Raw genomic sequence first — 17,469 nt, forward strand, 5'->3', positions numbered from 1 at the left:
AGGGACTTCAGCACAAATGAAAGAGTAGTGCTTCATTATGTCAGTCCTCCGTGTGCTTAAAGTTGTAACACATGCGATTTTCCTAACTGCAAGAGTATGAAATGCAAGCACAGAAAACAAACGTTTATCGAGGTATGAGTGTAAACTGTTGTGCACAGGGCAAATAATCATTTACTTAATATTTACCTTACACTTAACCAACCTCACATCGTCATCATCTGCAGCTAATAATGATTCACATTTTACTGACACTATAATTTACTAGAATGACCAGATGTCCCTCTGATAAGCCACAGTTCCAATTTCAGGTTATGCTTCCAGATAAATAACTGAAGAATATCAATGTCTCGGCTTTAACAGGATGTGCATCTAATTAAACATTGCTATGCTGACACAAATATCCTAACAATATATTTAGAACAACCTCCCATAGTACCATCCATGTTACATACAAATAATAACGCAGTCAAAACTCTTGACTGGGAATGCTTCATTTAGAACTTGTGTTAAATATGAACAGCATCATGAGGATGACTAAGCAGCAGACAAAGGCACACAGAACTGGCATTTGTTTGTTTCCAATTCAAACACTGTGTGGGCTCCTATGGATTCATTTGTGAAAGTATTTTTTTTTCTTTTCCATGCCAGATACCTTTCCGAAGATGTGATAAAGCAGACATTAAAAAACAGTGGATAGGTTTTATGCATCGGCATACCTGCTACTCAAGTGGGTTTGGGACTTTTGAGACTGCTACATTCACCTGCTTTCCTTAATGGTCATTAGCTGTAATAAAGTTTGCCTTTCATTTGTGTTATTCCTTAACATTTGTTATAACTGAACAGCTTTGCAAGTTCCATTTTATGAAAATTACTTTGGCCTGTCTTGCTTAAGCACAGAAGGAATTACAAAAGTCTTTTTTTTAATTTATTTATTTAGGTTATATTAATTGGCACTTGCAATTTGTCACTATGTGTGAATATGGTGTTTGTGTGACTGAGAGTGGTCCCTGTGATGGACTAGAGTCCTGTCCAGGCAATTGGGATAGCCTCTGGCCCCCATAAGTCTGAAATGGATTGAGAAAATTCTGTGACCGACCTAATGAACTCAGTCCATTGAGGGCTACAGTCCCAGCATAGTCCTCAAAATGCATTGAATGTTAGAAAATGTATGCATGGTGTAACTAGTTTAATTAATAGAAGCAATTGTTTTGACTGATGAATACTCTTCTATTCTTCCTTTCTTTCTGTTCTAATCATTTTGCAGTGTCAGTCAGTCAGTCACTCTCTAACCTGCATAGTCCTGAACAAGGTCTTGCGGGTACCAGTGCTGATGTGTCATCACCAAATATGGACCCTTAGACAGAAATGTATGATATTCTGCTGAGACTATCATGGCATGTCAATTTGTGTGTTTTTCCAAGTATCCTTTATTTGTAATTAGTGCATACTGCTCTCAGATTATAAATGTAAGTGTACAAATATTAGATTGGATTAGATAAAATAAATTTAATTATTCCCATGAAAATATTTAAAACAAAAATCACATATCACCTAACTGATAATCTTTCATTCCTTTCTTAGAGTGTTCTTATTGCATGCTCTCTGCATGCAATGATACCTGCCACTTTACCTTTACAAATCTATTGATCAATTTACTTACAACCTCAGTTTAAAAATTAAGGACGAAAACAAAAAAAGAAGATCTGGCCAAAACAATAACAGAATCTCCATGCCCACCAACAGTACTAAAGCAAAATTACAATTGTTAGTGAATGACTTTAAAATACATTCAGTATCATATATACACATAAACCAAACCTAGTGTGCCCTACTTACAAATTCTACTGTTACTTTAAATGGTTAGAATGGATGACCTTAAACCTTAAGGAAACACAGACCATGCTTGCTCATTAGTCCGATTGTATATATTTTTTTCAAAATCTAAAAACAAGAACAAAGTTCAATTTCTTCTTATCAAGCCACTTATAAACTCAGTACACTATATAATATAACTGATACACAAATCTGTCACTTTACTTAGTGCTTGTTAACAAAAATAGCCAGCTCGTTTCAGTATCTCAATAAAAATGTGCTTTCTTGGAATTTTATTTACACTACAGTCTCTAAAATTGATGGAAAATGGTGCAATAAAACAAAAACTGTATTGAACTTGAGAATACAGAAACACAAAACATTCCAAAAAGCTCAAAAAGTCCATTACAACGTAAACCATCATACCCTTGCTAGTCACCAAAAAGGGAAATGAAGAATCTTTATAAATAAAAAGATCTGTTTATACAAAAATGCTCTGCAGCACAAAAATAAGCTATGAGTAGCACAAGACAAAAGACACAAAAGACAATGCCTTAAAAACTGGCAATTCCAAAAGCATAACAAAGCCTTAATGCACAAAATCCAAAAATGTAATATTCACCAGAGGAACTCACCAAATATTCACCAAATAAAGCCACCGCCATAAGCACATTCAGAATGAACTTAAGGGACTGTGGGTTGTCCTTACCTTTACAGGGCTGGGCTCAGTATCTTGACAGTAATAGGCAGGTGGCCACCTTTTGAGGAACCGCTCACAAAACACATTTAACATAAATAAAGATACACAGATACATAGAAACTAGATGAACATCAATATTAGCATAAACAAAGGAACCAAAAATGAACAAAACAGACTGGCTGGCTAAAATACAACAAACACATTAAGTGAATAGCAGGTCAATAAGAAAAAACATTTTGTTAATGTGAAAGGTCATGGGAGAATAGCCGGACTTGTTCAAGCTAACAGAATGGGCACAAATTCTACAGGAATTTGCTGTGGCATGGAGAACAGTGGCATAGAGAACAGTGTCTCTGATTGCAGAACTTGTCAGACCTTGAAGCAGATAAGGTACAGCTATAAAGAACCATGAGGATTTCCATTTCTATCTGATAAGAACAGGAATTTGAGGTTAATGTTGCCATTTAAGCTGTGAAACTGAATGACTGGAATTTGCAAAAAAGGGGTCTCATCATTTAAATCAAGACTAAAGACTAATTATTTTACTAAGTATACTCTAGTTAGAGAAGCTGCCGAGTTTGTTTTACATTGTTTTCTTATGCTGATTTTTAATTCATTGCAGTAATTGTTTTGCCACCAATATGTTTTCTCTCATTGTCTTTCTCATCTTGGTGGCCAGAACTTTGTCCTGCCATCTACACAGGAGGAGATAAATTATTTCCCGTCTTTACATATGAAAGTGCCTCATTTTATTTTCACCAAGGACTATGTGCTGCCCTCTATTGGCCAGCAAGTATTATTTGTATACGGGGTCAAAAATCCTTTGCAACTGTACCTACTGACATGTAGAATCCTGGGGAATGTCACCCAGTTCCTTCAGGATTGCATTTATCTTTTTTCTTCACTGTTTACCTTGACTATTGTTCCTTCAAGGATATTAAAAGATGTATAGAACACACATACATCACACGTGGAAGAAAAAATATTTAGAAAGTGCCAGTGCATGTTTCTCTCTCTCTCTCTCTCTCTTTTTTCCTGTGCCATTGCCTCCTTTTTAACCAGTACCGTCGCTCCCTATACGCAGAGTACGCAGTCTGCGTGGGACACCAAGTCCCAGGGGGGCACCATCTCAGCTGCTCAAAAAATGTTTTATATATTATAATAATAAATTAATATTAATAATATACATATACAAATAAACAAAAATATAAACGTATATATTGCATTTTACGGTGAACGCAGAGTAGGCTAAGCACACGTGATGACGCGCGCGCCCTCACCTCTGTTACGGCTGCCTATTTGGCCAAAAATGATAATAATTGAACAATATGCCTGCTCCTGGAAAGAGACATCAACAGTCCGGCGCCGAGAAACGAAAAAAAGCCCAAGATGAAGCCCGTGCATGTACCCAAATCTCTGGATTGCTCTGCGCATAGCAGTGACGCTCCCTGTAACTGTTGCCTCTGCTGAGCGAAGTTTTTCTAAAATGAAGCTCATCAAAACGTACTTGCGCTCATCTATGGCACAAGAGCGCATGAGTGGTCTGGCAATTGTCAGCATCAACTCTGAATTAGCAAAGGCCTTATCATATGAAAAGCTCATTTACGACTTTGCCTCAAGAAAAAGCAGAAGTGTGCCTTTGTAAATTTTGAACTTTGGAAAGCTCCAGCAGATGACAGTGTTGATTTTATTTCAGTTTATTATTGTTTATTTTATTTATTATAAATGTTTTATTTAAAGTGTAATTTTAGTTTGTATTTTTTGCTGTAGAGCTACAATTGTAATTTATAAATGATACAATTTATTTATGTTTTTACTTTTATTTGAATAAAGTTCTATTTTGGCCCCTATAGTATGTGTTTTTTTTATTATTTTATTTTTACTTCTGTAATATTTGGGGGAGGGGGCACAAAAGTAAATTTCTGCTTAGGGCACCCATTTGGCCAGCAGCGGCCCTGTTTTTAACCAACCAATACTCTATATAGATTTACATTTTTACAAATTAAATTCAGAGAAAGGAAAATCTAAATTTTACTCCTAGATTTCCGCTGTACTGTACCAATCAGCCACAGTGATCCACTATGAGGACTGATCAATACACCATGGAGCATGCAAATGTTGATCATACTGGTGAATGGTAAGAGCTTGTTCACTGTAGATTCTAAAATCTAGAGAGCTTTCCTGAACAAAATAGCAGGGATATCAAGGGTCACCACAGAACACCAATGTCTTTTCCTGATTTTTAAAGAGGTTCAAACTGTAATTGCTTACAAATGTACTAATCTGGGATGAATGTGGCAAATTGTGTCAAGCAACGAAAATTTTAAAGTAAAAAACTAATTTTCATGAAAAGATTGCTTTTCCTCAAAAAATCCAGTAAAATCTGCAATATCCTCATGCAGGCACATACTGCTAGCTAAACCAAATTCAGAATTTTGGATAGATGTCACCTCAGATATTTTACTTTACTAAGTCTCAGCAAAAACTGATTAAAAAAAAAGCTAACAAGTGCAACATGTACTATCTAATTCATACACATACTACACATACAGTACATGATAATGTGTTATACTCTGTCTACTTGTATGGTCTGTTGTTGAATGATAATCAGCTATCTCATGAACTTCAGTCATCTAATTACCACCTGTATATCAGTCGTTATTTAGATTGCAATACTGTATCAACATTTCATTCTTGTCATTCTGAATCGTAGTTTCCGTTTCTTAGGCTTGAATTTTCCTTTGATACTTCAACTATGTTCCTAATTTAACCCTTAAAATTCAAACACTTACCAGTTTGGGTTATGGGTTTGTAGGCAAGACAATGATTTTCACCCTGTTGTAGAGAGAAGTAGCTGACCATCATGTTAATAAATTCCGGAGGACAATCATAGCACTAAAGGCTCATCCAGAAATGTAGATTTTTCCTATTGGTGAAAACACAAACATGTAGAAGAAATATTTCTTCAAAAAGCAATACAATAAGGTAGTACTATGTCAAGGCTAGGAAGAAGCCCTTAGAAAAACTAATATTGTGGCAACTTCAACAAGATTCTACAGGATGTTTCATTGACATGCAAAGCAAATATTCTCAAGCCTGCAGTACTTAATCAAAGAGTTGTAGAGGACTGGCAGACTCAAGTGCTTGGACAAACCAACCCAGAATGGGAAACCAGTTAGTAACAGGGCCCAACAATTTACACAATCACTCTCATACATGAACATCTATTGAGGCCCAAGCAGATCTATTGAAAGATCCAAGCAGATGTGGGCAGAATGTGGGCACAAAGTTAACAATCAGGCCTTGGATACAAATCCACAAAAAGATACTGTAGCCTACAGAAGGCTTGACATGACTGGGGTTACTGCCTGATAAACACTGGAATCAGTAAAATATCTCTCATATCTTCAGGCACTGTACCTAACTTTTAACGAATACTGATTTACTATTAGCTTTTTACTGTTCTCTTTCAGGATTCATTGTACCATTTAAATTGAGGCTGAGGACAAAAATACTTCAAAATATAGTACTTCAAAACTACTATTCTTAAGTTCCATTCTTTCAAAAAGATATTGATTTAACATAGTAATTTTAATATGCTAAAGTTTTTTGTAATGTGCAGGCTATAAAATCTTCCTCCCAGTTTGTACTACTGTATGTACATTTAGGCCCAGTTTCCCGTTAAGGGCTTAAAATAAACCAGGACTAGGCTAATTCTACTTAAATTAATCCACACTAAACAACTGACTTTCTGAGATGTTGCTTAAATTTGGATTAACTAGTTCTAGACTACAGAGTCTCAGATTAAGGTAATCAAGGACAAGTGAGATCATCTTTTGGAAACCCGATTAGATTAATGGCATGCACATGTGGCTAAAGAGAGGTTGCTATAAAAACCTGGTATGGAATACTTGTAATTCATTAGTCTTAAGGAGTGTGTGGAACAGGAGTCATTACACTTAACCAAAAAATGGATAAAGACAAAAGAAAACGCTCAAAAAACTTCAGTGAATTTGAGAAGACCCTTTTTAAACAAATTGTATCAAACTATCCTGTAATTGAAAACAAACAGCATGATTCAGGTACAGAAAACAAGAAGAAGAAAGCATGGATTTCCATATTGAATGAATTCAACTCAAATGAAAAAGTAACCAAACGGACACTCCAACAAGTTCAGGTATGATTTATTGTTGCCCCATTCTTACAAATCAGTAAATTATAAATGTTTTCATCAATGAAATGTAAAAAGAAAACAATATTATGTAGAACTCCAACTTCAGAGTGTATATTATCTTGTAAAGGTCCTGTGGAAAAACATAAAAATAAACCTGAAAAAAACAACTGCTGCTACGCGTCAAGAGCGTTTCAAGACAGGTGGGGGACTTCCAGTTCCACCAGACACAGAGGAGTTGGGGGACTTGTTGGCTGGGATTATTGAAAGTCAGCAACCCCTGGAAGGTATTCCAGATGATGACCATTTGGACAGTTCAGGTGAGGAATCTTTCAAAGACTCATTTGATAGGACATGTCTCATTTACAGTAACATGTGTTATCCCATCCAACATACAGTAGTTAAATGCAAGTCATGTCTTGTAACAAAAATGACGTAATACCTTTATTGTTGAAGTCAAATGTAATACTAGATTTTTTCTTCCATACAAAGATGACCTGATCTTCACCCAGGACTTGGGGGGCGCAGGGAACAGTCAAGAGGCTCAAATGAATCCATCAGCAGCCAGCACCAACATGCAGCAGCATCCAGTCTCCTGCGGTAGCATTAGTCAGCATCCAGCAGTCTCTAATCCAGGCAGCAGGTCAAGAGGGAAAAGGATGACCATTCATGAGAAACTTGCCATAGAGTTCCATGAATGTAAATTAAAATATTTAAAAGAAGAACATGAAGTCAAAATGAAAATTCTTCATCTTGAGTTGTCTATGAAAGAGAGAGAGATGAAGCAGCAGCAGTGTCAATTGTCTTTGGAACCAAACCTCAGTTAAATAAAAAAAAAATCCTGAAATTTTTTACCTGTCTATGCCAATCATTTATGTATCATTCAAGGCACATTTATGAGAAGTGCTGCAAAGCAAAAGCATCTCTGTAAGCAAGTCCATTTCTGTCATTGGCTAGCTCAGGGATGGGGACATGTTGGTCATCATCATCTTCAATATCAGGGTCTGGGCAGCCGCACCGTTTAAGAAAATTATGAAGCACTGCTGTTGCAATAATAACAATGCAGCACCTCCTAGGTTCAAACCGCAGTGTATTTCGGAGACACTGGAAGCGATTCTTCCATACACCAAACATGCGCTCTATTAGCCCTCTGGTGAGAATGTGAGCTTGGTTATAGCGCTGTTGCTCTGGTCTGACTGGATGGGGATAAGGGGTGAACAAGAAGTTTGTCTCGCATACCCACTGTCACCAAGTAGAATTCCAGAGTGTTGTCTTGCTTCAAACTGAGTATATAAAGAGGAGTTGTGGAAAATCCTTGAGTCATGAGTTGAACCTTTCCAGCGTGCAACAATATTGGAGAACTGCATAGTGGGAGTGCACACTCCTTGTACATTTATTGAAAACCAATTTTTATGATTTCTGAATTCCTCAGCATCTGCTGTAGAGGGACACTTGATGGGAATGTGGCAGCCATCGATACAACCAATGACTCCAGGGAAGTTCCCATATTCATAGAAATCTACCTTGCAGGTGGCCTGTTCAGCAGCATTTGGGAACTTGATGAAATCCTTTTTCAGTTCACATATAGCACTGCAGACTTTGTGTACTATTTTGCACACTGTTGATTCACCTACACCACACAAATCCCCAGTTTCCCGATGGTAGGTTCCACATGCCAAAACCTTAAGGTAATTAATATTTGTAAGGAAGGAGAAATAGGGGTGCCTCTGACTAAGTCACCTGTAAGCTTGGGCTGCAGCAAACCAATTATTTCTGTTGCATTTTCCTTTGACATACGGAAACGGTCAAGAAAATGTAAATCATCAAAATCATTTAGTGGGTTGCTCCTGTCTTTTAGCAACCTTCTTTCTGGTCTTGGTGGTGGTCTCTTACTGTCATTGAAATAGTCAAGGTAATCCATTTTTTGCTACTGTGGACGTGAGCCTTGAGGCAAGCAGTTTTTAATCTCAGGTTAAACCTGCTTCTGACCAGGTTTAATTTAAGACTTAATTTAGATCTGGATTAGGTCTAATTCTACTTCTAGAAATCCAATTGTTTAAGTCAAGACTAGTGCAAGTCTGAGACTATTGTAATCCATGTGTGAGAAAGCTACTTCAATAAATCCAGGTTTAAAATGACATTTAGTCTACGACTAGGCTTAATCCCCGTACGGGAAACCGGCCCTTAGAGTTTTGTTTCTATCTTTCTATGGAATGTGTGAGGAAAATTTATGTAGACATGAAGGTAACAGTAACATGCCAATTCCTCATGCACAGATCAACTAGGCTTAGATATAAACTCAGTCTGGTGGAACACCACAACACCAGGAGTATCCATATTAGATTACAAGCCACATTTAAACAAGTCATCATGCATGGGTGTTGGTGTGCACATTTGTGCTCCCTTTGATGATTTAGTGTTCTGTCTAGGTTTGGTTTCCATGTTATGTTCACTTTTGCTGGGAAATATTCCTGCATGTCATAACAAGTCTGGCTTAAGCAGAATACAAATATTATATCCTGACTGAACTAATGTACAGTATATCTAAATGACATGATAATCAAATGTAATAGCTAAAAGCAATGAACTAACATACACCTCACTTAGCTGTTTGGATATCTAAAGTTAGGTTGTTGCTTTATCTCATTTTGACAGTTATTAACTGATATTTTTGAGGGTAAGAATGTACATTTTGCTCAGAAAAAAACAAAAGAAACTTCTTATATATACTGGTAATACAAAGATAAAAGATACCATGCAGATGACAAAATATCCCACAGACATCCCTAAAAAGAAATCAGTATTGGGAAGGTATGGTATGTGGAAAACAGCATATATAGAAATATATACAAATATTATATTTTATTAATAGAATGGAAAAATCCATCCATCTTCTTATTGAATATAAGGTCGCAAGAAACCTGGAGCCAACTGCAGCAATCATTGGCCACAAGGCAAGAACATCCCTGACTGGATGTCAGCCCATTGCATAGTGTGCACACACACAGACACATAAGAGGGCAGTTTACAATCACCCATCCGCCTAACCTGCATGTATTTGTAAGAACACTGGAGCACCTGGAGGAAAATCCACACAGGGATAACATTCAAAGTCCTTGCAGGAAGCAGCCAGGATATGAACCCTGGTCTCTTTGGTGTGAGGCAGCAGGGTTGCCACTGCACCACTATTGCCACCCATTAAAGTAAAAATTTTAGATATATATGTGGGTGTTAAGAAGTACGCAGTATGGGAAAACGTACAATTCCTAATGAAGTATTTACTTCACAGAAAAAAACTTAGTACTGTATTGTGTAAATTAACATAATAACAGGATATGTAAAAAATGTTGTTGGGATTCAGGTTTGAAAATGCTACATTTAAATTACATAATTAACACATCTCTAGGCAGAACACCAAACCTCAAAATAATGAATTATGGGAAGCTCTTTATTGTCAGATGCTGGATATGAATTTAATGATCCTGGGTAGTGATATGGTTTACCACATACTGTAAGAAAAAAATACAAAATCCTTCTGTTCTGATAAACACCTCTGCTGATAACCAAAAGTCATAAAATGATATTGTTTAGAGAAATAGAAACCATGAAGGCAATACAGACGTTTTAGGTTTATTTTTACCTAATCATATTGACAGGTCGTTTTAGTAAACAAAAAAGACACACAATACACATTCCAATATGCATGAAATCATACAATTTTCATACTGCTTTATCCTATACAGGACGGCAGGAGGACAACTGCCTACTCCAGCAGCAGGCAGTGGTAATCCATCACAAACACCATTCGTGAAAAACACACACAGAGTGATATATTACGACTAATAGATACAAGGAGAAGCAGACTTCACATGGACATCAAACAGCTAGAGGAATTAAACCAAGAATGTTGCATTTTTTAGCGAATGGTGCTTCACACATTGCACAACTGTACCATTCTCCAATATGCATTAGGGCAACCCAGATTTGTCTAGTGCATATTTTAACATCTGTAGTGCTGTTCAGGATATGAACAGAAGATTAAATTCAATAATTGAACTGTGATATTTTTCTAAAATTTCTGTTCATAGTATTACATAGGCTAGGACTTTAATTTAAAAGTACTACCAGCTGTATTTGGCTGGGCTGGGAAAGGGGGTGTACATTTACATACTGTATGTATAGTTCTTAATTATTCATTAAATTGTTTGGAAATTTTAGAATTCAACAATTACTTACACAGCCCTAGACTTACTTTAAGACAGTTCCATATGTGTGACTATTCACTAGAACTAAACAAAGTTAATCACAGAGAAGGTTTGTTGAAGAGGGCACAAAAATCACATATATGTCTGCATTATTCACATTCCCAAGCAGCCAAACCAGAAGACGACCTGTGGTTCCTGGATAAATGCTGCCTATCTCTTTGTCCTCTGCCATTCCCATTTCACCTTCCTGAAGGACTTAAGACTTTTATAGAATGACCATAAGTAGAAGAACGCTTATTGATAATTTATTGGAGCTTTGGCAGGTTTTACCCATATGGGACCCCAACTCTTCATCAGTCGTTTTGAGCTTTATATTACAACAGTATTAACTTGAACAATGCCCAGAACCAGTTGCCTTAGGTCAGAAAAATTGTGATTTTACCCATTACAAATTAATCTAGACCCCCCTGAGGTGTTTATTTTTTCCAGGAATTCTATTAATTGAAATTTTAGTTTTCCTCTGCTCTATTATTAACTGATCTTACTGATATTAATTCAATCAGAATTTATAAGTATGACTTTGATTAAATGTATTCAGTAAAAAATTTTTTGCTTTACTGTTTGTTTACATTGTTATTTATGTTCTTGTACATGATTTAAGGTTATGTAATTTGCTGTGATTATCTTATATTTTTAAATCTGTGAACGTAATGCAAACATATGCAAGTATAAACCAAATTTAAGGGTGTACTTCCATAGAAGCCACATTACATAAAGTGACACCATCCATTCATCATAGAAAGAAAAATTGCTTGGCACATGTTTAAGTGGCCAGGAATAAGTTTGACTTACTGCCACAAAGTCAACCAAACTTTCACTCCAGTTGTGCAGGCCCCATACTCCTGAAGTACCCCCCAACCCCTCCCCCACACAACCTTCGTAGTCGTATGCTTTTTCCAAGTCCAAAAAAAAAACCAAAAACACAGGTAGTCCAGGTTGGGCATACTCACATGATGCCTCTGGAATCCTTGCTAGGGTAAAAGGCTGCTCCAGTGGTCCACAACTAGGACAAAATCCACATTGTTCCTCCTCAATCCAAGGTTCGACCAACAGACATACTGTCCTTCCTTGAACCCTGGCATAGGCCCTCCGAGGAAGGCTGTAAAGTGTGATCGCCCTAAAGTTGGAACACACCCTCCAGTCCCCTTTCTTAAAGATGGAACCACAATTCCTGTTTGCCAATCCAGAAGCACCGTCCCTGACCTCCATGTAATGTAGAAGGGCCGCTCCCCTTTCACAATAACAGAGTACTAGTCAGTACCCTTCCAGGCTTCACTGCCTTTGAAAACAACAGTGTCATCAATATTTAACTGTCACTATTTTCCCAAGTGCCCATGCCTATAACTCTTTCAAGGTATGCAATGATAGGCCTTAAAAAGTTAGTGTTGGAATACTGTACACTGGCATGATAAGATGTGTTATCACCGCCTATCTCGGATTCGAGACTTGATGTGCTATGTTTTTCTGCTTTTTATTGTCTATAGTGCCCTTGTCCACATCCATTACAGTACACAGATAAAAATATTGTACAATACATATTTGCAGGCTAAATATATATATACTGCTCAAAAACATTAAAGGAACACTTTTCAATCAGAGTATAGCATCAAGTCAATGAAACTTCTGGGATATTGATTTGGTCAGTTAAGTAGCACAGGGGGTTGTTAATCAGTTTCAGCTGCTTTGCTGTTAATGAAATTAACAACAGATGCACTAGAGGGGCAACAATGAGATGACCCCCAAAACAGGAATGGTTTAACAGGTGGAAGCCACTGACATTTTCCCGTCCTCATCTTTTCTGACCGTTTTTTTCACTAGTTTTGCATTTCGCTATGGTCAGTGTAACTACTGGTAGCATGAGGCGAAACCTGGACCCTACAGAGGTTGCACAGGAAATCCAACTTCTCCAGGATGGCACATCAATGTGTGCCATTGCCAGAAGGTTTGCAGTGTCTCCCAGCACTGTCTCAAGGGCATGGAGGAGATTCCAGGAGACAGGCAGTTAGTCTAGGAGAGCTGGACAGGACCATAGAAGGTCCTTAACCCATCAGCAGGACTGGTATCTGCTCCTTTGAACAAGGACAAACAGGATGAGCATTTCCAGAGCTCTACAAAATGACCTCCAGCAGGCCACTGGTGTGAATGTCTCTGACCAAACAATCAGAAACAGACTTCTTGAGGGTAGTCTGAGGGCCCAATGTCCTCTAGTGGGCCCTGTGCTCACAACCCAGCGCAGTGGAGCTCGATCGGCATTTACCATAGAATACCAGAATTGTCAGGTCCACCAATGGCACCCTGTGTTTTTCACAGATGAGAGCAGGTTCACCCTGAGCACATGTGACAGACGTTGAAGGGTCTGCAGAAGCCATGGAGAATGTTATGCTGTCTGTAACATCATTCGGCATGACCAGTTTGGTGGTGGGTCAGTGATGGTCTGGGGAGGCATATCCATGGAGGGACGCACAGACTTCTACAAGCTAGACAAAGACACCTTGACTGCCATTAGGTATCAGGATGAAATCCTTGGACCCATTGTCAGACCCTACGCTGGTGCAGTAGGTCCTGGTTTCCTCCTAATGCACGACAATGCCCGGCCTCATGTGGCAAGAGTATGCAGGCAGTACCTGGAGGATGAAGGAATTGAAACAACTGAATGGCCTTCACGATCCCCTGACTTAAACCCAATAGAACATCTGTGGGACATTATGTTTCGGTCCATTATGCGCCGCCAGGTTGCTCCTCAGACTGTACAACAGCTCAGGGATGCCCTCATACAGATCTGGGAGGAAATGCCACAAGACACCATCCGTCGTCTCATTAGGAGCATGCCCGACGTTGTCAAGCATGCATACAAGCTCGTGGGGGCCACACAAGATACTGAAAAGCATTTTGAGTAGCAGAAATTACGTTTTGAAAAATGGACTAGCCTGCCACATCTTCATTTCACTCTGATTTTAGGGTGTCTACACAATTGAGCCCTCTGTAGGCAGAAAACTTTTATTTCCATTAAAAGACTTGGCATCCTTTTGTTCCTAAGACATTGCCCTGTTGTTATTTGTATAGATATCCAACTTCATATTGAGATCTGATGTATCAAATGTGGTTCTTTAAAGTGTTCCTTTAATTTTTGTGAGCAGTGTATATTATATATATATACACATATATATATATATATATACACATATATATATATATATATATATATATATATATATATATATATATATATATACTATATATATATATATATATTCTGTCCTCATTTTCTTTTGTGATATTCACTTACATATTCACTGTTGTAGTGCTAAGTGTTCCCCACATTATTTAAATTACATAATCTGAAAGGCATACTGGATATGCAGATATTGCTTTCTAAATAAGCATAGCCATGATAAATGTCAATATTTGATGCATATGCGAATTATTTGGAAAAACATTCTTCAAACATTACCATGAAGACAAGTTTAAAAGGATAGCAACAGCATGAAAAAGACTACATTTCATGCAAAAATGTATATTTTCACCTCTAAGTTGGATACTATTACTATACTAAATTTTCTTTATAAATATCAAAATAATCTGATGAGTCTAAAGATAAGCATTTGGCTTCATAATTTAATAAAGAAAACACTGTATATATTCATCTTCTAATATAAAAAGGTGTATCTCATTTTGTTGCTGAACACTTTCCTGCACATACGTATTTACTGTATATAATGTAATACTTACATACTTTGATTTTGCCAGAAATGTTTCTCCATATTGAGTACATAAGAAGGACTGATTAAACCACCTCAAATTTGGTGGTGTTTGGCAGCCACTGTATTTAAGAAGCTGACTTCTTCACAAGCTTTAATCCATTCTAGTTTCTCAGGTTTTAACAGCTCCATCCACTTCTGCTTTAAAGTATGAGTCTGAAGCATATTGTTCTCAGGATGAGGTTCAATTGAATCACAATGACATGATCTATCAATCCATTTTCTTAACCCACTTATCTATGGCAGGAATGCAGGGCAGCTGGAGCCTATCCCATCAATCATTGGGCACAAGGCTGAAACACCATTTTTGGGTTATAACTAATACTTATTGTATCCAGACAAAATTAAAAAGTAATGTAACTGCTGAATAAAGTATCTAATATCCCTCCATCTTGTATACTCACCTTGTCTATTGCAGAGAGGGAGATGCACACTATAATTTCAGCTTTAGGTTTGGGGTAGGAATCAGCTGCAAATGAAATCCAATTCACTGCAGGACACATGTACCTGTTTTCAAGCTGAGCCAATCTGGACTCTGTGGACCAAGACATCCAACCCCCAACCCCGAGTCATGGACAATGAGTAATACTCTCGGTGAGAGACTGGGCTGAGCATTGAACTGATATGTCTGGAGCTCTAAGGAAGCCACTGTGCTGTCCTGGTCTTACCTACTTTTCTAAATATAAAGAACAGACTTAGTTCTGCGTATCAAGAATTTGGAAAGAAGGTTTTCAATAAAATAGGTCCACTGAAGTTTGTATAGTTTATGGAGATTATGAGAAGGTTTTCAATAAAATAGGTCCAGTCAAATCTGTATAGTTCATGGAAAGTTTGACATGAAAGACAGAAAAAACAAAATTTTGCTTATTTCAGTAAAATGCAAATGAATAAAATTAAATAAAATCTGCATTAGGAGATACCCATAAAGTGTATGTATTTTTAAAAATTAGGTTAGAGTATAATGTACCATAATTAGAATAAGTTAAACTACCTTTGAAGTAAACGAGAGTCTATGTGGAAGTTAAAGGCCATTTCTGCACCCATACAACCATATGCTGAACCCACTATGTCCAAACTTAAAAATGGATAAATGTTTAGAGGAATCTTTCTTTATGATGAGATCAATGCTACAGCTAATTAAGAATATCCTAGCATTAAAAATGCAAAAAAAAACAAAAACCAGAAACTAAATCTGGAAGAGGTGCTGCACACTTCTGCACACCAGGCTTATTTAGAAGCACATAGATTTCAAAAAACATTCCTCCATTGAAAGAAGTTGAAGAACCACAAGTAAGCCACAACATGAAAACAGGGCAAACATATCCAGGTAAGAAGCCCCCTAGTCAAAAATTACACTGGAATGGAGGGACAACACACCCTGTTCTGTCACCAACCAAGCTATTTCCAAAAAATACATTGCATGGCATAGGCAATTTAAGATTTCCCAGGTTTCTTAAGTAATTTGCTGGAATCTTACATCAGTTATAGACATTACAGATTAAGGGAAACACTAAGACTTTCTTACTACACAGAACAAATATAATTAAAGAACATCATAACTGATCAGGAAGAAGACCTCACTAACATTCATTTTTCACTATTTTACTTACCATGATAATAGGTACAAAGATCATTTTCTTCACATCTCTGTTCATTCTTAGAACACTATCAAATTGACAGTCTTGCAGTTAACTGCCATATATGCGAAACAGAATTCATTTAAATAAAAACAAGACATCTCATCTACATCGTTCACTTGCTATTTTTAGGGTCTTTCTTAAGGTACAAAGGCCACAACCACCCACATTTGGTTTAAAGTCATATTAGTGAAATTACCTAATGCATTTACTCTTTAAATTTCAGTGAAAGCTTTTTTAAATTTCAAAATAAAAGACCCACACAATGCTGTTATGATCACAGAATGTTTGTAAAAGCCATAAGACAAAAAATACAGTAATTCTGACTGAAAAACTAGTAATAGTAAAGCAATTACAAAACATATATATATATTAAACATTATAGTTTTGATGTTCAGTAATAAATGGCATTTTGTTATTTTTCGAGACCAATATTTAAATTGTGATTTTAATAGCTGACACACGAAGAAGCTTAGTGCTATGCCAAGGAAATATTACTGGCCTGTAAATAAAAGTGACTCTGATCTTCAAAGCTACATCTTAAATCAGTTTGGTTTATCACAATTCAAGGGTTCAATCCAAACTCCCGGTACTATGGGTGAAGTCCAGTCTCGGATTACATATGCATTATATAGCACAGCACCAATCATAGCATCTTGAACAAGGGATTAAAGCAGGAACCAACCCTGTACGAGACAGTAGTCCACCGCTGGGTACACTTGTAACAGAGCAAGTTTAAATTCCAAGCAAGTTTACATTGGCCAAATATGCTGGTGCTGGGCTGTGTTATATGAAAGGTAATCAGTATATCTGGGAAAAACCTAGAAGATGGTGCAGCTCTTTGTAAACTGTAACTGGAGCAGGATTTGACCTCAGACTGGAAGTGATATGAGGCAACACAGAGTCTGTTTTACTGCGTGTAGTCCAAATCATGTGCTGACTAGACTACACATTTACAATGTATAAAAGTAACAGATAAAGCTGTCAAGTTTAAGAAAATCTTATACTACTACAGCAGCTGTTAGTATCACTACAGGGTTCATCTTTTACATCAAAAACCATTACAGCTATAGGCAAAAATGTTCCCTTCCTATTGAACTAGCAATTAATATCTCCCCAATACTGA

General features: G+C 37.1%; 1 protein-coding gene and 1 long non-coding RNA gene across 2 annotated transcripts in view; one reads left to right on the forward strand and one right to left on the reverse strand.

Moving 5' to 3' along the window:
* The window catches only part of LOC120540229, a 96,939-nt gene that overhangs the window by 69,996 nt on the left and 9,474 nt on the right, over nucleotides 1–17,469 (reverse strand). Inside the window, exon 2 of the long non-coding RNA XR_005635777.1 lies at nucleotides 5,305–5,438. This is a non-coding gene — a long non-coding RNA (uncharacterized LOC120540229). The remainder of the gene's footprint in view (nucleotides 1–5,304; nucleotides 5,439–17,469) is intronic.
* Nucleotides 6,388–7,741, forward strand: LOC120540221. The gene is made up of 3 exons (XM_039770787.1): nucleotides 6,388–6,689; nucleotides 6,814–7,003; nucleotides 7,176–7,741. Exons 1-3 carry the CDS (start codon nucleotides 6,483–6,485, stop codon nucleotides 7,508–7,510), a joined length of 732 nt encoding a protein of 243 aa, XP_039626721.1. The 5' UTR covers nucleotides 6,388–6,482; the 3' UTR covers nucleotides 7,511–7,741.

Source organism: Polypterus senegalus, chromosome 1, assembly GCF_016835505.1.
Source record: "Polypterus senegalus isolate Bchr_013 chromosome 1, ASM1683550v1, whole genome shotgun sequence".
NCBI classification, from domain to species: Eukaryota; Metazoa; Chordata; class Cladistia; order Polypteriformes; family Polypteridae; genus Polypterus; species Polypterus senegalus.

What these genes read in the sequence shown, in the direction of transcription:
- LOC120540221 (XM_039770787.1), top strand. Translation starts at nt 6,483, where the DNA reads ATGGATAAAGACAAAAGAAAACGCTCAAAAAACTTCAGTGAATTTGAG. An exon ending in GGACACTCCAACAAGTTCAG is followed by an intron (nt 6,690 to 6,813) that starts GTATGATTTATT and finishes TATCTTGTAAAG; the next exon opens with GTCCTGTGGAAAAACATAAA. An exon ending in TGACCATTTGGACAGTTCAG is followed by an intron (nt 7,004 to 7,175) that starts GTGAGGAATCTT and finishes TTCCATACAAAG; the next exon opens with ATGACCTGATCTTCACCCAG.